Source organism: Petromyzon marinus, chromosome 20, assembly GCF_048934315.1.
Source record: "Petromyzon marinus isolate PM22_M1 ecotype Great Lakes invasive population chromosome 20, UKy_Petmar_22M1.pri1.0, whole genome shotgun sequence".
NCBI classification, from domain to species: domain Eukaryota; kingdom Metazoa; phylum Chordata; class Hyperoartia; order Petromyzontiformes; family Petromyzontidae; genus Petromyzon; species Petromyzon marinus.
The window spans coordinates 11,494,154-11,521,207 of NC_133686.1; the positions used below are offsets into that span (position 1 = coordinate 11,494,154).

The 27,054-nt window shown below is 44.8% G+C and overlaps 1 protein-coding gene across 9 annotated transcripts in view; it reads right to left on the reverse strand.

The window, feature by feature from the left end:
• ADCY2 (adenylate cyclase 2) overlaps positions 1-27,054 on the reverse strand; it is a 315,360-nt gene that overhangs the window by 114,431 nt on the left and 173,875 nt on the right. For all 9 annotated transcript variants that reach the window (XM_032957514.2, XM_032957515.2, XM_032957519.2 and 6 more), the window contains one exon: positions 2,688-2,837. In XM_032957514.2, coding sequence (XP_032813405.1) covers positions 2,688-2,837 — 150 coding nt within the window. The remainder of the gene's footprint in view (positions 1-2,687; positions 2,838-27,054) is intronic.

Genomic DNA, 27,054 nt, shown 5'->3' on the forward strand with positions numbered 1-27,054 from the left:
TAATTATGCACATGCCCCCTTGAACCGCATCTTAAAAACATTTTTTTTTTATTTGGCTAAACATTAGAAAGGAGGATCAAGCTGTTTCCGATAAAAATATAATCCTCAAAAAAATATTACTCATGCCAATTTAATACCCATTTCCCACCGGCATGTCCAAGTTGTGGGTAGTTTCCCCTGACTATTTGCCAGCACCAAACTGTCATGCGTCATATGCTGGCCTCACAATACATTTGAATTTGGCTCAGGGCCAAGCAGGGCCAAAGGTGGGGGGTAATGATGCATTCATTGCATTTAACATCATTCAGTACACTCTAAGGATGATGAACAACATGGCATCACCATGTCATCCACGTGCATTTTGACCAGTACGTACGCGTGTATGTATGTTGAATTTTTTTTTTACACCGTATATAGCCAACCGTGCTAATCGGAGGTGCGGGGGGAAGGGCAAAACACTAAACACAAAAATGAGTTCTCATGGAATTAATTTTCAATCTAAATTTAAAAGTGCAAAACTCCAGTGGTTTCCTAATATCGTAGGGAAGAATGTTCCAGACGGCCGCAGAAGTGCATTTGAAAGCGCGCGATGCAGTAACTGTCTTTGTTCGATGGCTAGCCAAAAGCTGCTGCGAGGGTGACCGGAGTTCGCATGATGGTTTATGCTCCTTGACGAGATCAGCAAGGTATTGTGGTTCATGCATTCGGCAACCGGAAGCCAATGCAGCTCGGCGAACACTGGACGGACATGATCAGATCTTGCAGTACCCGTCACGGCACACGCCAAAGAGTTTCGTACATGCGGAAGCTTGGTAATATTTTTGCCGGACGTCCCGTAGCATAGCGAGTTGCAATGATCGAGCGTTGTCGATACAACGCTACACGCCACCCACCGTGTTGGCTACGTCACGACTCAATAGTGGTCGAATGTGTCGTAGAGCCCTGATACAGTGAGGGAAAAAAGTATTTGATCCCCTGCTGATTTTCTACGTTTGCCCACTGACAAAGAAATGAGCAGTCTATAATTTTAAACGTAGGCTTATTTGAACAGAGGAGAGACAGAATAACAACAACAAAATCCAGAAAAACGCATGTCATAAATGTTATAAATTGATTTGCATTTTAATGAGGGAAATAAGTATTTGACCCCCTCTCAATCAGAAATATTTCTGGCTCCCAGGTGTCTTTTATACAGGTAACAAGCTGAGATTAGTAGCACACTCTTAAAGGGAGTGATCCTAATCTCAGCTTGTTACCTGTATAAAAAAAACCTGTCCACAGAAGCAATCAATCAATCTGATTCCAAACTCTCCACCATGGCCAAGACCAAAGAGCTCTCCAAGGATGTCAGGGACAAGATTGTAGACCTATACAAGGCTGGAATGGGCTACAAGACCATTACCAAGCAGCTTGGTGAGAAGGTTACAACAGTTGGTGCGATTAGACGCAAATGGAAGAAACACAAAAGAACTGTCAATCTCCCTCGGCCTGGGGCTCCATGCAAGATCTCACCTTGTGGAGTTGCAATGATCATGAGAACGGTGAGGAATCAGCCCAGAACTACACGGGAGGATCTTGTCAATGATCTCAAGGCAGCTGGGTCCATAGTCATCAAGAAAACAATTGGTAACACACTACGCCGTGAAGGACAAATCCTGCAGTGCCCGCAAGGTCCCCCTGCTCAAGAAAGCACATATACATGCCCGTATGAAGTTTGCCAATGAACATCTGAACGATTCAGAGGACAACTGGGTTAAAGTGTTGTGGTCAGATGAGACCAAAATGGAGCTCTTTGGCATCAACTCAACTCGCCATGTTTGGAGGAGGAGGAATGCTGCCTATGACCCCAAGAACACCATCCCCACCGTCAAACATGGAAGTGGAAACATGCTTTGGGGGTATTTTTCTGCTAAGGGGACAGGACAACTTCACCGCATCAAAGGGACGATGGACGGGGCCATGTACTGTGAAATCTTGGGTGAGAACCTCCTTCCCTCAGCCAGGGCATTGAAAATGGGTAGTGGATGGGTATTCCAGCATGAAAATGACCCAAAACACACGGCTAAGGCAACAAAGGAGTGGCTCAAAAAGAAGCACATTAAGGTCCTGGAGTGGCCTAGCCAGTCTCCAGACCTTAATCCCATAGAAAATCTGTGGAGGGAGCTGAAGGTTCGAGTTGCCAAACGTCAGCCTCGAAACCTTAATGACTTGGAGAAGATCTGCAAAGAGGAGTGGGACAAAATCCCTCCTGAGATGTGTGCAAACCTGGTGGCCAACTACAAGAAACGTCTGACCTCTGTGATTGCCAACAAGGGTTTTGCCACCAAGTACTAAGTTATGTTTTGCAGAGGGGTTAAATATTTTCCCTCATTAAAATGCAAATCAATTTATAACATTTTTGACATGCGTTTTTCTGGATTTTGTTGTTATTATTCTATCTCTCACTTTTCAAATAAACCTACTATTAAAATTATAGACTGATCATTTCTTTGTCAGTGGGCAAACGTACAAAATCAGCAGGGGATCAAATACTTTTTTCCCTCACTGTGTATTCGTGGCACGGCTCCGTTTCCTCAGTGCATTGTGAGTCACTCCACGGTCCCAGTGCGGGGCTCGGTTGCGCAGTGGAAATGAGGTAAATGAGTTCACGTGGAAACAAGGACAGAGAAGTTGCACGTGAGCAGTACCTGTTGTCGTTTCTCAGACTCCAGTTTCATGCGCGAGCGGATGCAGTTGCAGGTGTCGTCGAAGGTCTGCTTCAGGGCTACGTCCATGAGGTACTTGTGGTAGGCGCCGGCAAGATTCCCACACACGAAGATCACCGTGTTGGCCAGCAGCTGTGGGGGAACAGTAGAGGAGGTGGGGCGACGTGGGAAAGCGGAGGTGAAATAACAAATCGTACTTGGAGAGGATGCACAGCAGGCAGAGGTGCAAACTTTTTATATTTTTTGTTAAACTAGTTGAAAGTCAAAAGATTTTCCTGCTCGTACGGGGAGTGTGATGGCACTCATCCCTGTTGGCTTCTGGGCTTTTGGCTAACTACTCTTGACTTCCCACATAATTGTATACAATTCCAGAGGGATGATGATCTGAGTCGGAGGTCATCCCTGAATCGGATTTTGAAGCTGGGCGCACGACCTTCTGGTGAGACGAGTCGATTCTCGTAAAACCGCGTTGGCGGCGTGTACGCCGATGGTGCACACAACACAGGATTGGACACGCTCGCCAGTTTCGCTGCTTTGAAATGGAAACAAAAATTGGACAACAGGCGACATTTCGAGCAATGGGCCTCCTTCATCAGGGCGCGTGCACACGTTGCGTTCACCGCTCGTGACATTAGTTCGGCTACACCGGGCAATTGTTAAATATAATAATGATATTAATGATGATTCATAACAATAATTGTGTTATCCTTTTAAGAGGACTGGCTTTAATAATTACACCTCGAGATCCCAGGAGGAAATACGTGAGTGTGAGAGAAACACGCCCGTGACATTGCCATGGATCGAGCAATAGCCTATTGTTTCCACTTCCTTGCATTGGTGAACTAACACGCCCATATAAATGGGTGCTTATATACTTGAAGTGTCTCTTATTCAAGTCAATATATCTTGACTTAAAGCTTTCGTGACTGCAGGAATATTATTTTATAGAAAAAATATTATTTTTTATTATTTTTTCTATTTACGTGGCTTTACTGAAAGACCCAAAGAATATCAATATAGCTTATGTACGTGTGTGTGAATGAGTGTGAACGAACACATTCATTTCATAAATACATCTGTAAATGTGTTAGACGTGCAATACATTTGTGCATTCATTCGCAAGAGTGTAGGAGGAGGTGAATTCGACTATGTGCAAGTAAATGCATGCCAGGAGAGAAGCCACCGTTATGATCTCAAGGCCACGGAATTTGAAGTAACATTGGCCTTTGGAGGGAAAAAAGAACACACAAGTCTCATGAAATAATTAAAATGATAAATTCCAAGTGCGAGAATAATCGGAATATATGGTAAACAAACTATTTTGGATGTCCTTTACAGGAATTATTGAGTGAAACCGATTTCACTGACTGCTTCCTGATGTTTGTGCCAATGTGCCCAGACACCGATCCATACTTTGGAAATTCTTTCGACACTTTACAATTGATTAATGTCAATAATTGACGAATAAAAATGTAAAATATAGGATCAATCTCTTGTTAATAAAATGCAGATAGTGGTTGATGTCAACGTACTTAAGTTTTCTAAATGTAAATAAACAAGTGGGGAGGGGTGGTTTATATTTTATACACAGTCCTGAGTCAGTGGTGGAAATGCCATATTCTCACGGTGGTGGGCAGTCTCTCTATAGGACCGTGAGTGTTGACTGCCACAAGGTAGAATTCATGTCATCAATCCCAGATAGGCCGGGCCAAACCTGTGAGCAGGATTGCAACTGCCTGCATAAAGGCAGCAGAGTACTGTGTGATGCAGAATTGATCAATCAGCTAAGTAGTTCTTTGTCAATATATGAGTGCTCAAAGCAAGATGTAGGCAATATGATTAATCCTTGAATTGGACCAGTCTCAATCCCAAAACTTGTATTCTACACACACTGCTTTTGTTACCAATTTACCAGTCGTCGCAGATCACTGTTTGTCACGTTTGATCACCTTTATGGATTTCTTTTATTAAACCAAGTGCGAAAATATCGTCGACCTTCCTACAAAGTGGATTGCCCTTTAATACCCGGTTGGTGGTGCTGCTGAAGCAGAAATAATAACAACTTGGCACATTTGTTCATCACGTGACAACTTCATTAATCGGCTGCGTCAGGTGGAGGAGGGTGTACGACACGCAACATTTTACAAACATGATAAACCTTGCTTGACTCGATAATCTCGTCTGATCGTGGATGACAACAACCTGGATTCGAACAGGGACCTCGGTACTTTGACCTCAGGCAATAGCCCCCAGAGCCACCCTCCTACCTCCATCTCAGCACATATTAAAACCAGCACTGTTTGATGACATTGAAGATGTTTACATGGTTTCTGACCACAGAGCTTGGACAAATGAAGTGATAAAGGTCAGTTTCCGATGTAAATGAAGGCTCCACTCAAGGGGATTTCATCCGAATGCACCTTGACTAACATTGACATACATAAGCAAAGCAATGAATCCATACGCACTTTTTTTTGCACAAGTAATTGAATAAACATGCGACAGAGGTGAGCACCCCTAATTAGCCAAATTTGCAGACGAAAACATTGATTATGCATAATGAAAACAGACTCGTAACTTTAAACCACCAAGTTACAATCCCCAGAAACTCCGATGAAGTATTGAGTGTGTAAGTGGCATAGCAGTAGTTCAGTATAACAAAAACGACCCCAAAGGAAAGAGTAATTAATTGATAAAAAAATGAAACTCATTAGCGACTAACGCGCAATGATGTAATTGCCAGGACAGGGTGGGGGGTAAGCGAGGGTTATTTTTGTATCGGACCATTAGCACTTGAGGCAGGGCAGCTGGCAGGCTCTGGTGGAAATGAGTCCCTGGAGGATGGCAATACACCATTTTAACATTTGCTTGGGTTTGCTTGTATTCGCCTTATTCTCCACTGCCATCCCCACCCTTTGTTTTTGTTCTACTAATTAAGGACAACAGCCTGTTTCCTTGCACCCCCCCCCCCCCCCATGTTTAGCCGGCCGGGCGGCACTCTGAATAAGGCACAATCGGCTACGAGTAAAAATTTCGGTCGTAGGTCAACTTGGCCTATTAAACCACTCCTCTGGTGTTGACAAACCTAGTTACCACTTTGCAGAGAAAAAAACACGTTGGTTCTTTTGGTGGGACTGGTTGCTGCCCGAGAAATGTATAATTTTCCATGGCCTTGAACGCAGATGAGCAAAGCGACTGCTTTGACCTTGTCCGACTTACATTATTTACGGATATGCAATCTCATTTCGATCTATCCATACAGATGCATCTCCAGACGCTTTATGCTAATGTACAATTTGAGAGGCTATTCAAGTCTACATATGAGTGCAGTGTGTGCCTACATTTGAGTGCGCTCTCACTATGGCAGAAAATGGGCACTAGTGAATGTGACTCACGCCAGCGGTCTCACTATGACAGGAAACGTGCACTAGTGAATGTGACTCATGCCAGTGGTCTCACTATGACAGGAAACGGGCACTAGTGAATGTGACTCACGCCAGCGGTCTCACTATGACAGGAAACGAGCACTAGTGAATGTGACTCACGCCAGCGGTCTCACTATGACAGGAAACGAGCACTAGTGAATGTCACTCACACCAACGGTCTCACTATGCCAGGAAACGGGCACTAGTGAATGTGACTCACGCCAGTGGTCTCACTATGACAGGAAACGAGCACTAGTGAATGTGACTCACACCAGCAGTCTCACTATGACAGGAAACGGGCACTAGTGAATGTGACTCACGCCAGCGGTCTCACTATGACAGGAAACGAGCACTAGTGAATGTGACTCACGCCAGCGGTCTCACTATGACAGGAAACGAGCACTAGTGAATGTCACTCACACCAACGGTCTCACTATGCCAGGAAACGGGCACTAGTGAATGTGACTCACGCCAGTGGTCTCACTATGACAGGAAACGAGCACTAGTGAATGTGACTCACACCAGCAGTCTCACTATGACAGGAAACGGGCACTAGTGAATGTGACTCACGCCAGCGGTCTCACTATGACAGGAAACGAGCACTAGTGAATGTGACTCACGCCAGTGGTCTCACTATGACAGGAAACGGGCACTAGTGAATGTGACTCACGCCAGCGGTCTCACTATGACAGGAAACGAGCACTAGTGAATGTGACTCACGCCAGTGGTCTCACTATGACAGGAAACGGGCACTAGTGAATGTGACTCATGCCAGTGGTCTCACTATGACAGGAAACGGGCACTAGTGAATGTGACTCACGCCAGCGGTCTCACTATGACAGGAAACGGGCACTAGTGAATGTGACTCACACCAGCAGTCTCACTATGCCAGGAAACGGGCACTAGTGAATGTGACTCATGCCAGTGGTCTCACTATGACAGGAAACGGGCACTAGTGAATGTGACTCACGCCAGTGGACTCACTATGACAGGAAACGAGCACTAGTGAATGTGACTCACGCCAGCGGTCTCACTATGACAGGAAACGAGCACTAGTGAATGTGACTCACGCCAGTGGTCTCACTATGACAGGAAACGAGCACTAGTGAATGTGACTCACGCCAGCGGTCTCACTATGACAGGAAACGAGCACTAGTGAATGTGACTCACGCCAGCGGTCTCACTATGACAGGAAACGAGCACTAGTGAATGTGACTCACGCCAGTGGTCTCACTATGACAGGAAACGAGCACTAGTGAATGTGACTCACGCCAGTGGTCTCACTATGACAGGAAACGAGCACTAGTGAATGTGACTCACGCCAGCGGTCTCACTATGACAGGAAACGAGCACTCGTGAATGTGACTCACGCCAGTGGTCTCACTATGACAGGAAACGAGCACTAGTGAATGTGACTCACGCCAGCGGTCTCACTATGCCAGGAAACGGGCACTAGTGAATGTGACTCACGCCAGTGGTCTCACTATGCCAGGAAACGGGCACTAGTGAATGTGACTCACGCCAGTGGTCTCACTATGCCAGGAAACGGGCACTAGTGAATGTGACTCACGCCAGTGGTCTCACTATGACAGGAAACGAGCACTAGTGAATGTGACTCACGCCAGTGGTCTCACTATGCCAGGAAACGTGCACTAGTGAATGTGACTCATGCCAGTGGTCTCACTATGACAGGAAACGGGCACTAGTGAATGTGACTCACGCCAGTGGACTCACTATGACAGGAAACGAGCACTAGTGAATGTCACTCACACCAGCGGTCTCACTATGCCAGGAAACGGGCACTAGTGAATGTGACTCACGCCAGTGGTCTCACTATGACAGGAAACGGGCACTAGTGAATGTGACTCACGCCAGTGGTCTCACTATGACAGGAAACGAGCACTAGTGAATGTGACTCACGCCAGTGGTCTCACTATGACAGGAAACGAGCACTAGTGAATGTGACTCACGCCAGTGGTCTCACTATGCCAGGAAACGTGCACTAGTGAATGTGACTCATGCCAGTGGTCTCACTATGACAGGAAACGGGCACTAGTGAATGTGACTCACGCCAGTGGACTCACTATGACAGGAAACGAGCACTAGTGAATGTCACTCACACCAGCGGTCTCACTATGCCAGGAAACGGGCACTAGTGAATGTGACTCACGCCAGCGGTCTCACTATGACAGGAAACGAGCACTAGTGAATGTGACTCACGCCAGTGGTCTCACTATGCCAGGAAACGAGCACTAGTGAATGTGACTCACGCCAGTGGTCTCACTATGACAGGAAACGGGCACTAGTGAATGTGACTCACGCCAGAAGTCTCACTATGACAGGAAACGAGCACTAGTGAATGTGACTCACGCCAGTGGTCTCACTATGACAGGAAACGAGCACTAGTGAATGTGACTCACACCAGCGGTCTCACTATGCCAGGAAACGAGCACTAGTGAATGTAACTCACACCAGCGGTCTATGCCAGGAAATGGGCACTAGTGAATGTGACTCACGCCAGCGGTCTCACTATGCCAGGAAACGGGCACTAGTGAATGTGACTCACGCCAGTGGTCTCACTATGACAGGAAACGAGCACTAGTGAATGTAACTCACACCAGCGGTCTCACTATGCCAGGAAATGGGCACTAGTGAATGTGACTCACGCCAGTGGTCTCACTATGACAGGAAACGGGCACTAGTGAATGTGACTCACGCCAGTGGTCTCACTATGCCAGGAAACGGGCACTAGTGAATGTGACTCACGCCAGCGGTCTCACTATGCCAGGAAACGGGCACTAGTGAATGTGACTCACGCCAGTGGTCTCACTATGCCAGGAAACGAGCACTAGTGAATGTGACTCACGCCAGCGGTCTCACTATGACAGGAAACGAGCACTAGTGAATGTGACTCACGCCAGTGGTCTCACTATGCCAGGAAACGGGCACTAGTGAATGTGACTCACGCCAGTGGTCTCACTATGACAGGAAACGAGCACTAGTGAATGTGACTCACGCCAGTGGTCTCACTATGACAGGAAACGGGCACTAGTGAATGTGACTCACGCTAGCGGTCTATGACAGGAAACGAGCACTAGTGAATGTGACTCGCGCCAGTGGTCTCACTATGACAGGAAACGGGCACTAGTGAATGTGATTCACGCCAGTGGTCTCACTATGACAGGAAATGGGCACTAGTGAATGTGACTCACGCCATGCAGTCTTATCACATTTGCCAACAACCTCGGGTCGCCATTATGCCAGCTCCCATTATGCCGGTGCACTGTGCCCATCTCTCCAGGGGTCGAACCACAGCGCGAATTCCGATTCTCACTCACTATGATGAGTCCAGGGCCAAATCAAAACCCTAGCTGAGCCCCATCTGCCAGGGCTTGATTGCCCAGTGGCCAGGTTAGACAGGTGACTATATGTGGTGACTGATGGAATCAGACTCAGGCAGCCTGGGACAACGGAGGCCGTGCTAGGTACATATTGGAGGCTCTCTGAAAATGGAACACTTTGGCTACCCTGGACATTTTCACTGCCAGTGCCATACGAGTTATTTTTGAGAGAAAAAAAGGTCGCTCTCTTCATTACTTCGGTGTTAGAGGGTCCAGCGATGCTGCAATGGCTCTTGCACTGCATTATGAAGGTTGATGCCCAGCCATGGCTAGTATAAATGATGAGCAATAAATGAACCAGTCCAACCCGCACTGAGCAGCATTGAGAAATATGGGCAGACAACCCCATGACCAATACAGCTTTGGGGAGGTCTTCATCCAGCAATGGATTGACAAAAGGGCCGTACATTTCTTTAGACCTACTCTTTGTGTTAAGTTTGTTGTCCTTCGCACCGTCGATTAGCATGATTGGCTATGTACGTTGCGAAAGAAGTTCAACATACATACATAGTACACACGATACAATACAAAGAAAACATATATTTTTTAAATTGTATAATCTCATTCTTGGTCCTGTTTTATCGAAGTAAAGACCTGAAACTGCTTGCATACGTCACTGCTGTTGGAATGGCCTCCGGTAGAGGGCGCGTCAGATAGCCCGTCGAGGTCATTTTGGCCGACTTGTATGTATTCATGTTGGACAAAAACACTATTCCAAATAAATTAGTTTTCAATCTCGGTTTAAAAGTCCCAGTGGCTTCGTAATACAGGCAGTCCCTGGGTTACGGAAGGGTCAGGTTCCTGAGAACGATCCGTAACCCGAATTTTCCGTATGTCGGAAATTGAACAATTTTCCGCCAAAATCAATGAAAAAAATTCCCATAGTTGTGCCTCCCCTACCATTTTCTCTCAGAATGGTGTCGCGCTGTCACCCGTTTCCTATCGCTACCTGCATAATATCGCTGTACATCAGCTCTGTACTTCCTCGGATTCTTTCATTTAATCGAATATCCACCTTAACACTACCCATTATTAAACTAACAGAACATTTTCGAATACCACGAAACTTCTTAATATTAATTGCTAACAGAAAGCAGTCACTTCCGAATGTTCGTTTACCGGCCTAGACTTCACATACACACACACAAAGTGGAGTAGGCTCGTCTACATACATCCGCCATACGCCTCGCTACGCGGTATTCATCCGCAACCTCACCGCCGCGCTGCACTATTTTCGCTGACGTAACTAACGCAAAACTTTCCGCGTATTTATTTGTTTTCAACATTCTTTATGGCAGCATTTCCATGAAGTCGGATTTCCGTAAGTCGGGACTGCCTGTATCAGAAGGAAGAGCGTTTCAGACGGCAACAGAGGCCTTGTCCATGCCGGTCAGCCGTCTTTGCACAGCTTACGTGTATCCCACCCACATACGACCCATCGATCGACTATTTAAACAATGCCTTCCCTATGGTAACTACTCAAAGACTCGAGCGCCAAGTGGGTCAAGAAGAAGGTTAGAGGTGAAACATAATGGGCGACAGGTCTACTGCATTCATCACTTGAGTCAATGGCCTGGCGGTTCAAGCCTGTCTCCTCAGCCTCTCTCACCCCAAATGTGATTGCAGAAACATCAAAAACAAAATGAAGTGGGGAGCATCTGTCGCATCACATTCACGCGCGTTAGTGATTCCAAGCTATTGCTGTTCATACAAAATAAGTAGACCATCAAGAGCTGAATTTACACCTGGGTGTTGATGGAAACATGTTTCGAGAAGTCGACTCGCAATTGGAACGGCATGAGTTTGTATCCCCGTTGATGGTCGAGTTGCACATTTACCCTCATCGCTCAATAAAGTGGAACTTTGTGAGATGTCTACAGTTATTGTCCTCAGAGGAGCCTTTGTCCCTTGCGATGAAGATGGCTGATCAGAAATTGCTGCCAGGGCTGCCAACAGTGATGAGCAATAGCCCATTTCTTGTTTGCTTTGAATCATAGTGGGCTCTCTCCTCACCAACACGCAGAGGCAGGTAAGTGATCCAGTCCGTTTACTTCACCTCCGTCACACACAGCTCCCTCCTTCATCCACTGCTCTCTCCTTCCATCCCTCCTCTGACGTGTCCTCTCATCCCCACAGTCCCCTCTCCCATTCCCTCCTCCTCTCACCCCTGTTACCCCATTTCCATCCACCAATCACAGAGCATCACATCTCGGATTATGTCTCCTCATCTCCAGCCACCAAACACAGATCATCATGTCTGAGACCGCGGGGTATACTCCCGGTCAAGTATGTGCAGGGATTGACGTCAGCGTGTAGTGGGTAGGGACCACTAATGCTGTGGGGACTATTATGGAGAACCGCTGCAGAACTCATCTGAATTGACTTAGTCTGAACTAACCAAGTATTGTTGATATCACCTATAGAAGGGCCTGACTCGGACGATATCAATGTTCACAATAAGATATATGATATACTGCATACGATGTTTTTGCTATGTACTTATATGTTCAACCATTCCTCCAAGGAGGATCCATTGAAATACGTAACTTTATTTGTATCCATTTATGTATTCATTTTCGAGAGCATTGGTCTGTATCAAAGGTCTCTCTGCCTGCAAAATGATATCACAGAACTAGTTCTGAAGTCCCTTCAAGATAACTCCAGTTGGCTAATATTTTTAGATGCCTTGCAAACGGTGTTTGTCGCATGGCAAGCCGAAATGTTTAATCCTCAGCGCAGGAATATGTCAACAGTGTGTGAATAATCTGATATGGCACTGTGGATTTTTTTATGATGACCTGGCGGACCAAAATCATCAACTTTTTGTACCCATGAATCTAGTTGATCCATGAGTCACTCTTTGTATTCGGACCTAGGAGCTAAGTGGTACTGTCTCAGTCCTGACTCTTTGAATAAAACTAAACTTAATCAAATACTGAATGATGGCCCCTCCACGCATTGTTAGTCACTTGGGGTTTTTGACCAAAATTGTGTATATATTGGCTGCCGTAGACTGTTTTTTAAACCTTTGCTCTATGTTTGAATTCTGTCATGATTTGATTCTGGAGTGTGTTTACATGCGTAATTTTCACTATTATACAGTACCCTCTGAAGTGAGAGGGCCCTGTCTAAACTAAAATATTTAAACTATTTTTTTATTTTAACAGGTAAATCCCACTGAGCTATATAGCTTTTTTCAGAAGCGACCTGGCCACAAATGATAGGTCAACAAAAAGGCGTATGTATATCAGCCAGATACTCTAAATGTTTCTAAATGAGGGTAAACCGGAGAAAAATCCACGCAACCACGGAGAGAACATGCAAACTTCAAATAAACAGGTGTCAACGCCAGGATCGAACCCACGACCTCCTGTATACCAGGCAAAGTAATCAACATCTCACCACCGTAGCACCCGTCTATGTCACCACAAACGGCATGATCTCCGCAAGTGAAGGAAATCACTGGAAATCTCTGTGCAACTGTAAAAAGAGCAAATCAAACATCCCCGAGATGCCACCATATCTCAAGGCGTACTGCATATATGATAGATCCCTGGCGACTGCATCTGCTTTAAAGGTGCACCCCTGCAAATTGCTTCCGCCATCGCTCACGGAAGGGCCTTCACGAGAGGAAGATCCAGAGAGCCCCTCTACGGGTGTTTGGCCTTTTCTTGCACACTGGGCAGATGTGATCAACTAACTACGGTACACTCACTTGTACTGCTGGATTACAACGGGGGGCAGGGGGGGTTTAAGTAGTAACTTAAATTATTGCTTCAACTGCAATGCCCAGAGGTCAAACCAACGACCTCTGGATTTGGTTACACCCAATACCAATACCTGCCGTTTGCCACTAAGTGGCGTTGAAGTCATCACGCCGCCTGTGCCAGGCTCGGTGCACTTTGAGGCCACGTGAAGTGTCGAATGCTAACTGCTGGCAGGAGGTCATGGGACAGACCGAGGTGCCATGGGTTGACTGACTGAGATAACTGGCAGATTCACCAGCTGTGCCTCCTCATGGCAGCATCTACAAATACCATTTGTCATTCACACCCAAAGCTATAAGAATACGTTTTCCCCTTTTATATGGCAACAAAACAGGTGCTAAGTTGTTAATACACCAAACTGAAACCTTTTACAAGGAATCATGTCTATATTAACCAGAATACTTGTGGTCAAAATGCAAATAAAAACACTAATAATATATGCATTGTCTTTGAAACTGATTGGTCCAATCAGTTTCAAAGACAATGGTCCAATCAAAGTCAATGCATATTTTATCAGAGTATGTTTTTTGTTTACATTTTGACTACAAGTATTGTGGTTAATGCAGACATGATTCCTTGTAAAAGGTTTCAGTTTTGTGTTTTAACAACTTAACACCTGTTTTGTTGCCAGATAAAAGGGGAAAAACCTATTATATTTTGGTACTGGAAAAGGAGGTCCCATGATGTAGATGCTCAACGCGAGCTCTCATTACTCTGATAGTGCATTGTCTTTGTGCTGTATGCCTTTTGGCGTCCTCTGGTCTAACACTGCTTGAGACGAGGCTCAAAAGAAAGCTGTCTCTGGTGTTGACCAATCAGTTTCAAAGAAAATGCATGTAATATCAGAGTATATTTTTGGTTTGCATTTTGACCACAAGTATTGTGGTTAATGCAGACATGATTCCTTGTAAAAGGTTTCAGTTTGATGTTTTAACAACTTAACACCTGTTTTGTTGCCAGATAAAAGGGGAAAAACTTATTCTCATATTTTGGAACTGGCAAAGCAGGTCCCATGATGTAGATGCTCACCCCGAGCTATATGTAATAACAAGAATGATAGCTGTTTACTGATTTACATTTTTATTCCACGAGGCTTTCAGGATGGCGCTGTCTGGGATGTCTGACCGATACCTCGATGAGTACTTATTGCGTATTTGGAAACAACCGGGAATATAAGATTAGAAAAGCTCCACCTCTACAAGGAGATGCCAACTTACTTGTTGACCTGCCTCCTGCAGGGGCCTTGTTGCAGAAGTAAAAGGTGTACATCAACATTCAGACAAAAACCCAAAGCGCGGCCATTTCCTACAGCCTCAACAGTTCATTTGCACTACAAATTGTACAATTTCTAAATGAGCTCAATAATGAGGCATCGGGGCTGCCTTGCAAATAATTGGTTGGCAAATCAATAGAGGAACTCCATATCAAGTAATAATGCCAATGTTGATGATGATGATGAATTAACAACCCTTATGAACAGACGAATTTATAATGAAGGCTGGCTAACCGCACCACAACGGAGCGTGAATTCACATTTGAGCCAATGAGTTACGGAGAAAATAGAGATAATCGCATTAGCCAGAATTTTAATTAGTTAATCAATTAATTGATCAATTAATTAATTAACTTTGTACAGTGTGGCACAGAATACTGTGCAGTGCGCAGAGCGTTCATTTTACAAGAGATAATTTTACAATGGTCCACTGATAACACCTGCAAGTGGATAATTCCAAACGGGGGAATATCCAATTCAGAGGGATGGAACATTTTGGGATGTTGATCACATGAAAGGAAAATCTGAAAATAGGTTTCCAGACAAAATTACTATTGCGCAGAAGCGGGCCAGCTACTTTCCGCACGCCGTTTTCTCCAATCCCTGGCTGAAATTGTGGCTTCATGTCAAATTGTGCGCACACAGCACAACAAGATAACAAAGATCTCCCATTGACCCTGAACAGATTTATTTTTTTAGGCAGGTGCTAATAGTGAGCACCTAATGAAGGCCGGCACGGCACACGGCGGGGTGGGTGGCCAAAATCATACACGGCCGCCTTTGTCACCCCAGTGCTGATGTTTACACAATGGGGGGGAGGGGGGGGAGAGACTGGTTCAGATAATCGTCACTGGTGTTGTTGGTGGTGGCTGGTAATCGACCTTGGCTTGTCATGTCACATAGCATCGTGCACTAACCATTGTACTATGCTCACATAAACACGATGATCACCCACGTAGCTTGGCAGTCTTGCAGCAAGTGCTGTTGGTGGACACCTATTAAGGCTGCACGTGATAGTGCAGCGAGCCGAGCATCACATCTGGCAGCCTTTGTTACTCCGATGCCGATATTGACTCACCACAACATAACCAAGCAAAGTACTGTAGTAATTTAGGGCTGGATTGGCTTATGGGTTGCATCGGCTTAGGTTCAGATGGCACATGTGACTGGAGCTGTGCGTGGTTAGGAATCGAACTCAGATATTGCATTGCAAAGCATACTCACCACTATCTCACTCTTAACAGGTAGAGCAAAGACAAAGGTCCCCCGTATAGCCTTAACATGCTGTTGGGGCAAGTGCTATTAGCGAGCACCTATGAAGGCCGGAACGACACACGAGGGGGTGGGTTGGCCAGAACCACGCCCGACCGCATTTGTCTCTCCAGTGACGATGTTTACACACCGCACCAGGTACTCAATTGAGGCTGATTCGACCTAGGGGAGGCCCAGGACCAGTTAAGATTATCGTCATTGGGCTTGCCCGTGGGCGGGAATCGAACTCTAGTCCCCAGGTTCGTAGTGCAGCGTGCTACTGTTCCGCCAGACCGGTATAGCACAAACACATACACGCGTCCACACGTATAAACATTCATCCTGCTTGTGGTGTGCCCCCTAAAGGCAGCTACAGCTAATGTCAGAGTTGTTGGGTCAGCATCGTGCACATCTGTCACACCTTTGTCTCTCCAGCACTCGGTCTGCATTGTACAAACACTCGCGCGTTCATTGGATGAAAATATAAAAACGCCAATGCAGGACCCTCCTGAAAAATAGTCCTACTATTGAGTGTCGCTCTAATTAATAAATAGCTAATTATTTTTCAAACTTCGCATTGAGTACCCGTGTTTATGTCATATAGAGGAAGTCCAGGCTGTGTGTGGACAGCAATTTCAACCTCCATTACGGTGAGTTGGATAGCCAGGTGGGCTGGGGAAAATTAACACTGATGCTGAGCATTTTTTTCATGGGAAATTAAGAAAGCACACATCTGGAAAGGTGACGTGAAAGATTGCCATGACATCCTTCACACGAGTGGGTCAATGTGTGCTCGTGTAACGTCCCAAAATCTCAAAAATGTGAAAAATTGTTACAATTAAATTGCAACTGCACCATGTGTTTTGGCACATGAGTGTTCATATCCATGGAATTGACTCTGGATTGGTGGAATTATAGTGCACATCACTAACTGCCATACCACCCCTCCTAAAGACAAAGATCCCCCATATAACCTTAACCTATTCTTGGGGCAAGTGCTGTTAGCGAGCAGCTATGAAGGCTGGCACGGCACACGAGGGGGAAGGTGGCCAGCAACATGCCCAGCTGCCTTTGTCTCCCCAGTGTTAATATGTACATAACGCACCAGGTACTCATTTGAGGCCGAGTCGACCTAGGGGAGGCCCAGGACCGGTTCAGATAATCATCACTCGTGTCACCCGGTCCGTAGCGCAGCTGTTGTTAGGCTCCCAAGCCTTTAGTATCCAAGTACAGGAGGACTGTGAGAAGAGTTTGACAATGACAGTGGTCTCTTTTTTTATAGCAGAGCAACGGGGTTCTCTACCAGTCAAAAAAACATTCTACACAACTCATCAGCCCCATGACCTTCTGAGAGTGCATCATTTCGGCAGCACTGATTCGATGCAAGAAAAACTCTGGACTGGTTCTGACAATACGGCGTCACATCAGTTGTTTGACACCTTGGTCTTTAAAGGCTCTGTGACTTTGTTTACACCCATGGTGTCTTTTTTCTACACTCATTGTGTTGCCTTCCAAGGGAGACTCCTCATCTTCAGGGAGCTCTCACCTTGATCTAAATATAGGCCAGAGACTGAATGACGAGAAATGACTGCACGCTGCTATTTTCACAGCCCAAAGTCAACATTGGGCAATTCTGTACGTGTCACAATAACTGCAATAATAACAATAGCATTCTAAATAATGATAACAATAACATTTTTATGTGCCTGGGTAACTCGCGAGAGAGGCCAATTGAAGTGTCTTTAACAATTACGTTATCTCCTGTGGCATGATGAGATTGGCTGCCAGTGATATTTCCAGATAAAAGTTTAATCTCGCGCGTGACGTCAATAGCACAATGGAATATGAGTTCTTATTTTAAAAGTATCGTCAAAGAAAATAAACAACAAAACATACTATCCATTGTGACACTGCACATATGTTTGTACGGATTTCCCTTCAGATTAATTATTTAAATAAAGCACATTAGATGAAAACAGATGTAATCTCTCACGCATGAGGAAGCGTTTCCACAACTGTTCAGGCTTGGCATCTTGAAATATTTCGGGGTAAAGCGCTGCAGCATCCCTTAAAAAGGCCCTTTTATCCAGATCAAATGCCCACATATATTTGCCTTAAAAAAAAAACATTTTTCCTTGCCCGATACTCCAGTCAGTCCTGCCTCCCCTCACTCCCGGGTCAGGGCTCCTTTCCGCTGGCCCATCTCTTATTTATGGTTGACATTTCACGGCGCAAAACGACGGGTCCCCAAGCGGTATAGAAGAAGACTTAGGAATTGGGATGGGGGGGGGAAGAAGGGGGTTTTCGGGAAAACTTTTTTTTTTAACCCGAGCAGCTCTGCGCCAACAATTTCATGCAAAATGTAAAAGCCCCCCCCCCCCCCTATTCGTTTTACATCGGGACATCGGTCGGTGCTCTATTTCTGGCTGCAGTATAATTGCGCTCTACGGTGTCACTTCCACCGTACACTATTTCGCATCAAACGGCGCAGACAGCAGGGCTGTGGGGAAAACGAGGTGGCACCGAGCAGCCGAGTGATTCCAGAGGCATAATTGGCAACCCGTCTGCGATTCGGAAACGTGTGACATGGGCCACTGGGAAACGGCACGAGAGCGCGCGCGCGCGCGCGAGAGAGCACTCGCGTGCGTTCACACGTGCGCACTCGTGTTCTCTCATACATTGTTTTTTTTTCAGACTCTTTATTTATGCTGGAGGAGTTCGATGAGCCATAAAGCTCTTTTTCATGGATGGTCAGTAGGGGCGAGTCAGAAAGTTAGAGGCGGGTCAGAAAGTATAGGAAAGGTAAACAAATCACGATTTTTATTTTTATTTTACCAGGTAAGGCTCACTGAGCTATTAGCTTCTTTCTCAGAAGCGACCTTAACACAAATGATAGCTTAACAAAGTGGCTTATCACGTGTAAATTTATAGCAGCCAAATAATCTAAATAATCTAAACGAATGTTTCTAAATGTGGAGGGAAAAACCAGGGGACCTGGAGATAGGGAGAGCATGGGGAGAACATGCGAACGCCACATATAAATAGCTGTGACTCACATGTCCGAACTAAACGCAGCCTTGATTGAATAGTGACAAAACAAGAGTGTGATAGATCACAGCACAGATCTACCTTGCAAATGAATGAACAACCAACATGTTTTATGGGCATTCGAATTGCAATGCAATGTAACGTTTAATTTTACACAGTGTCCATTCATGCAAATTGCATCTTACAATGGTACAACATTTGTGATGTGCGTAGTTTTCGAACGGAGGCGCGGGGGACACCACGAACCAGCAGGGACGCAGCTAGAACAGCCGCTCACAATTGTCCATTCTCTGTGGTCTGTATTTGAACTTCTTTTGCAGCGTACGTAGCCAAACGTGCCAATCAAGTATCCACTGCCGACCAATAGGCCTACCAATAGGTGGGCGATACTTACCGTGTATAATCCCAATTTATTAAATTGCGGTAATTTCGAATTTGGTCAAATTGGACCACGACGCCAGCACGCAACGGCCTAGTCATGCCAAAGCCATCGTGGGATTCTTGATGTCCACTGTGAAGCAGACTTGCGTGATTAATGGCCAATACACCACAGTAATAACCAGGGCGTCGACTGGATTTTAACCCTGAACAACTTGCAAAAAGTGGCGAATGCGGTACCAATGGGCCGTGTCACCACCCTGAAACACGAGGAGCACACTTTAAACACTGCGACTGTGGCCATGCAACCCAAACTATGTACCGTAAAGTAAACACCTGTAGTCTGTATTCCTTCAATGGAAGAGGAGTAGCATAACTACTAGCCATCGAACAATGACAGTTACCGCATATCACGCTTTCAGAAGCGCTCCTGCGGCCATCTGGAACACTCTTCCTTCTGATATTGGGAAGCCACTGGAGCTCAGCACGTGAAATCATCTATATTGACAAACTCATTTCTTGAGAACTGCTTTTAGTGTTTAATTTGGTGTCCTTCCCCGCACCTACGATAAGTACAGTTGGCGACGTACGGTGTGAAATAAGTTCAATATACATACATACATATATACACAAACTCTCCTGAAGCCCTATCATGGCTAGACATTGATATTTAGATCCTGAACATATTTCCCAACATAGGAATAGAATAGTGTAGAAGAGTAGGCGAAACACCCTCCAGAGGGGCTCTACACAGCTCCCTCTAGTGTAGGCCCTTCCACCAGCAGTGCTGTGAGCAAGACATTGCAGGGCTGCACCTTTACCTGTGACATGTTAATTATCACGCAATGCTGTCTCACGGTAACATTGTTGACGATGTCACCTGACGCTTCTTTTCGAACCAGGATATGAGAAAATATGAAATTCCCCTGCAGCCGTCACTGTCGGTACCTTTCTCGTGCAGACAGTTTGGACAGCTTCAAATCGATAATTTGGTTATTTCTATTACAACAAAAAAATCACGGGCAATTTTTTGGAATTCGTAAACAGGGTGGAAATATTAATGTTGGGCCGTCCGTAGCTTTAAGGAGCATTGGCAGCCTTGGACAGACTACTCAACTTTGTTTTTCTGCTTCCTTGCTAGCATATACAAGATTTCACACAGCTGTTGAGTCAGTAGGACATGATTATGCGATGTTCCGTGCAACAAGGCGATTGTTAATCGTCACCGTCTCCGTCTGTTGAAATGAACAGTTACATCGGTGTGGCCAACAAAGACCAACATGTCACGACGGTGTTAGAATTGGCATAATCAGCAACATGCGTACTTTTGCAAATGGCAAAAAAACCCCTGAGTTAATCAGTATCTACACAATGAGATATATATAGAGAGAGCTTGAATCACAATATAAAGTTCACGAGTTCCAATTCATCGTCAGCGATCGATTTGGCCCAGCATCTTACCTGTGGTAAATCAATCAGTACCATCTTCTTTGTTTCTTTCGGTAAAGTCACGTAGAATGAGAATAAAATAATAAATTGATAAAATAAAATAACACAATAAAATTCTCACGACGTTTCGGCCACAACACAAGCGGCCTTCATCAGGTGAAGGGACGAGCCTGCCTGGAGGACAGCGCTGGAGCGAACAAAGCCAAGCTCAGATCGCGACCTTTAAGCTGTGTGAGAAGAAACAAAGCCCCTTGACAAAGGAATTAGCATAGAATTTAGCATTGAAATAGCTGAGTGATTAGCTTGTGACTGGTCACAGAAATGGCTATGTTAAAGTCAAAGCATACACATTCACAGAGGCACCTAGTACAAATCAAACAGGAGAATTTAGCATTGAAATAACTAGGAGAATTTAGCATTGAAATAACTGAGTGATTAGCTTGTTACTGGGCACAGAAATGGCTATGTTAAAGTCAAAGCCTACACATCTGAGCTATTCACAGTAACTGGGTATACACTACACTATATAATGAATACTATATAGTAAACCAATAAAAAACTAACATATAAATTACCTCAATGTTATCAATAAACTCTATATATTCTCCAATCAGCTAAGCTACCAACAATAAGTCGTTATATATCACAATGCTATATGGCAGAAAAATGGGTGGATTCTTACCCTCAACTTTAGCACCACGGATAGCTACGAGCCCCATTCAGATGGACGAGTTCATCCATGGTCGGAACGGAGTAGGGGGAGAGAGACAGCTGTGAGGCGCTGTTATACTCCATGTTGTAAACCATACCATTAACCGTGGTGTGAGAGGTATTAAGAGGCAATGCCAGCGAAAGAGCTGCGGTCTGAAGGTCATCGTAAAATACAATTAATTAAGAACGGAAATGGTTTAAAACATCTTTCCAATGGTTACTAAGCCAGAATCCATCTTCTCTGTTGAAATTGTCTCTGTGCTTGTATATGTGAATGATCTCATGAACGAATCTCTCATGGTAGCCGGTTGGTTTGCAAAGAACCTCCGTCTTGGAGAAGTCAATGTCATGTGAGCCCACTAAATTATAACAGTGATCTGACACGGCAGAGGAGTTCGTTTTACCGTGTTTCAAGTCTGCTTTATGTTCGCGGATGCGGTCCGAGATATGTCGTTTGGTTTCTCCAATGTAGCTACTTCCACAGAGGCACTTTAGTTTTTAAACACCCGGGTACTGTATGTCTGGAACAGCATCTTTTACAGATGGAACCAGATCACAGATTTTATGTACTGTGTTGAATCGGACCTGGATCTTGTGTTTATTCAGGATTTTGGAGATCTTTTTAGTGACTCCTGCAATGTAGCGTAAGGTGATGGTTTTGAGTGGCTCCACAAGAGGATCCTTCTTCATGACTGGAGTGATGGCTTTGCGGATTGTGTAGTCGGAGTAACCATTAGCCCTGAGAGCCATCACTAGCCCTGAGAGCCATCACTCCAGTCATGAAGAAGGATCCTCTTGTGGAGCCACTCAAAACCATCACCTTACCCTACATTGCAGGGGTCACTAAAAAGATCTCCAAAATCCTGAATAAACACAAGATCCAGGTCCGATTCAACACAGTACATAAAATCTGTGATCTGGTTCCATCTGTAAAATATGCTGTTCCAGACATACAGTACCCGGGCGTTTACAAACTAAAGTGCCTCTGTGGTAGTAGCTACATTGGAGAAACCAAATGACATATCTCGGACCGCATCCGCGAACATAAAGCAGACTTGAAACACGGTAGAACGAACTCCTCTGCCGTGGCAGATCACTGTTATAATTCAGTGGGCTCACATGACATTGACTTCTCCAAGACCGAGGTTCTTTGCAAACCAACCGGCTACCATGAGAGATTCGTTCATGAGGCCATTCACATATACAAGCACAGAGACAATTTCAACCGAGAAGATGGATTCTGGATTAGTAACCATTGGAAAGATGTTTTAAACCATTTCCGTTCTTAATTAATTGTATTTTACGATGACCTTCAGACCGCAGCTCTTTCGGTGGCATTGACTCTTAATACCTCTCACACCACGGTTAATGGTATGGTTTACAACATGGAGTATAACAGCGCCTGGCAGCTGTCTCTCTCCCCCTCCTCCATTCCGACCATGGATGAACTCGTCCGTCTGAACGGGGCTCGTAGCTATCCGTGGTGCTAAAGTTGAGGGTAAGAATCCACCCATTTTTTCGCCATATAGCATTGTGATATATAACGACTTATTGTTGGTAGCTTAGCTGATTGGAGAATATATAGAGTTTATTGTTAACATTGAGGTAATTTATATTTTAGTTTTTTATTGGTTTACTATATAGTATTCATTATATAGTGTAGTGTATACCCAGTTACTGTGAATAGCTCAGATGTGTAGGCTTTGACTTTAACATAGCCATTTCTGTGACCAGTCACCAGCTAATCACTCAGTTATTTCAATGCTTAAATCTCCAAGTTATTTCAATGCTAAATTCTCCTGTTTGATTTGTACTAGGTGCCTCTGTGGATGTGTATGCTTTGACCTTAACATAGCCATTTCTGTGACCAGTCACAAGCTAATCACTCAGCTATTTCAATGCTAAATTATATGCTAATTCCTTGGTCAAGGCGCTTTGTTTCTTCTCACACAGCTTAAAGGTCGCGATCTGAGCGTGGTTTTGTTCGCCTCCAGCGCTGTCCTCCAGACAGTCTCCTCCCTTCACCTGATGAAGGCCGCTTGTGTTGTGGCCGAAAATTTTATTGTGTTATTTTATTTTATCAATTTATTATTTTATTCTCATTCTACGTGACTTTACCGAAAGAACCAAAGAAGATGAATCCTTGCAGTCACGAAAGCTTTAAATCGAAATTCAATCAGTACCAATTAGTGAGAAGTTATCCTTTGGAGAAGACCGGCTCTTCCCACAGGAAATCGTAATTTCCGTATTGTTATTACCAATTATATTAATATTGATGTTTTTTATTCAGCCTGTCTTGAGGAGATATGCATCCTATGACAAAACAGAACTGCATCCGAAGCCAACTCAACAGCCAATCTCACGCACAGCTAGACAGTGCTCCCTCATGCCCTCTGGACAGGGTGTCCATGAAGGTATACAGTACCACAGTGGTGAGATGTGAACTACCTCGCCTGGCATACATGAGGGCGTGGGTTCGATCCCGACCCAGACGCTTGCATATTTGGAGTTTGCATGTCGCGTGGATTTTTCTCCGGGTCCTCCGGTGTTTCCCTCCACATTTAGAACATTTGTTTAAGAGTATTTGGCTGCTGTAAACCTCCACGTGATAAGCCACTTCGTTGAGCCATCATTTGTGATAGCCAGGTGGCTTCTGAAAAAGTTCTATATAACTAAGTGGGCCTTACCTGGTAAGATAAAAATAGTTTATTTGGTTTTTAGTCCCACATTCATTCATCATGTACGCTATAGCCTAGCCACACGGTCGCATCCTTCGGTGGCCACGTACAGTTCTCGTAGACCTACGGTACAAAATTCTACTCACCTGGTATCGACAATCAAGGGTATTTCCCTGTCCCCAGACGACCTGCTTGTCAGTTTTGATGTAGTTTCCTTATTCACCAAGGTTCCTGTACCTGACACCATCGCAATCATTGAAGACTTGGTTCATCAAGGACTAAACACTGAGGTACCCCCCCCCTGGTGAGACACTGTTTAACCAATACATACTTCACTTGGAATGGAACTTTCTACAAACAAACTGAGGGCACCCCAATGGGCTCCCCCCTATCTCTGGTTATAGCTAACATTTTCATGGAGAAATTTGAGACTGACGCCATACAGACTGCCACTCTGCGCCCAACCTTATGGAAGAGGTACGTGGATGACACTTTTGTCATCTGGCCACTTCGCCGGCCTGCTCTAGACCAATTCTTCGACCACATCAATTCCATACACCCAGCCATCAGATTTACCATGAAAGTCGATAAAGATGGCAAGCTACCTTTTTTGGATGTCCTAATTAAAAAGAGACCTGATGGTTCAATGAGCCACTCTGTCTACAGGAAAGCTACCCATACGGATGCTTATCTGAAACCGGATTCCCACCACCATCCATCACAGAAGAACTCTCTCATCAAGACTCTGTATCATAGAGCCCAATGCATATCCGACCAGGAACACATAGGCAGTGAACTCAAGCACGTACACCAAGCTCTTAAGGCTAATGGTTACTCCGACTATACAATCCGCAAAGCTATCACTCAAACCATGAAGAAGGACCCTCTTGAGGAGCCTTTCAAAACCATCACTTTACCCTAAATTGCGGGGATCACAAAAAAGATCTCCAAAATCTTGAATAAACACAAGATCCAGGTCCGTTTCAACACGTTACATAAAATCTGTGATCTGGTTCCATCTGTAAAAGATGTGATGCCGGACATACAGTACCCTGGTGTCTACAAACTAAGTTGCCTCTGTGGTAGTAGTTACATTGGAGAAACCAAACGCCATGTCTCGGACCGCATTCGTGAACACAAAGCAGACCTTAAACACAGTAGGACCAACACCTCGGCCGTGGCAGATCATTGTTATAATTCAGTAGGCTCACATGACATTGACTTTTCCAAGACAGAGGTTCTTTGTAAGCCATCTGGCTACCATGAGAGATTCGTTCATTAGGCTATCCACATATACAAGCACAGAGACAATTTCAACCGAGAAGATGGATTCTGGCTTAGCAATCATTGGAAAGATTTGATAAACCATTTCAGGTCTTAATTGATTGTTCACGCTTACGGTGGCTTTCAGACAGCATGCATAAATTTTTCGTCTCCCCCCTCCTCTTTTCAGAACATAGATGGACTAGTCCTTCTAAATAAAATGCCAAATCGCTTCGCGTGGCGCTGACGTTCTTTTTTTTAATAAATAAATATACCGTTTTAAATAAATAAATTTATGCAAACCGACACACCTGATGACGACCGTTTGTGTTATGGTCGAAACGTCGTGAGAATTTTTATTGTTTTATATATATTTTTGTATTATTTTATTGTTTCCCTTCAACGTGGTGACTTTACCGAAAGAGCTAAGAAAAATGGATGACGTTGTTTGTACAGAGCCGCGGCTGCAGTTTGGGTTGGGTGGCAATGGGTCAGCGTCACCTGCCCGCTAACCGACCACCCAGGCAACGTGCGACCCCTGTGACCTCCGTGGCAGTGGTGCCTGCACTCCCGAGTCTTACGACTCAACGTTGAGGGTCTGTCAGCTGCCAAGCGAAGTCTAAATCAGCGTACTCAATTCTTTTTGAAGGTTGATAATTGGACGGCGGTTTGAAAGTAGGTCAATGTAGTACACGAGGATTACATCCCACTAGACCCCAGTCATGGTATTGGCTACGCACATTGTATCGATGTCTGAGAGAGTCCCAGGTGTCACGCATCTCAGGTGTTGTTGAGGATAAGTCAATCTTTGTATACTATCTTATATATATTTTAAAAAGTTTTGCTGGCTGCCTGCCTGGTACGTGGTGGTGACGTCACCCGCATCCCACGTGGGGTTTGTGCGTGGCGCGACGTCACGCCTTCCCTTCCCAGTTTAAATTGAAAGTGTTTAAGCAACATGTTGGCACCCTTTGAACTGTGCTCTTCAAACTGATTTTTTAAAAATACTATTATTTAATGTACATGATAACCTTTAGTGAAAGCCTCTATTATGAGTGGTTCACTGCTGAGCATTATATAGTGTCCGGTTTTGCTTAGAATTTAGACCGATATCTAAAAGAAAAGGGTCCTTGCATATGAAACATCTGGGAGTTCATCATTTGTTCAAGCTATTCTGACTGCTGATGAGACGCTGAATGTCAAAACTAATCCCGAGTTTGCATGTGTGGAACAAATGCTGCTGAGGCCACGCACCCCCAGAAAGCTCTGCGGCTGATGGGTTGTGTAAGAAATAAAAACAAATTATGTGGAGAAGTGGATACGTGAAAGACACATCGCGGATTTATTTTGTTATTCATATTCTCCACAACGACGCGAATTATTATTATTGTTATGATAATTAGCCGTCTGCTTAGATTACCTGCTCTTCAGAAGAGCTACTGCCCAAATGTATCAGCGTATTACAGTTTATTCTTGTTGTACGGCAGTGTTGATGAGAAACGTGAGTATTTTTTGTATTCGTGCTTGTGCAACACCGCCCAACGCCAGCCTCTGATTTTATTTGCTCAGCTGTACAATGTGTACAGCGCTTATATATTTTGGCTCTCAACGCTGAATAGAAAGGGAACATGAAGGGTTTTTTCTTCATGCAATCAAACTCATGACCAAAATTGAGACTACAAGCCAGCCACATTGGAGAAGCTGT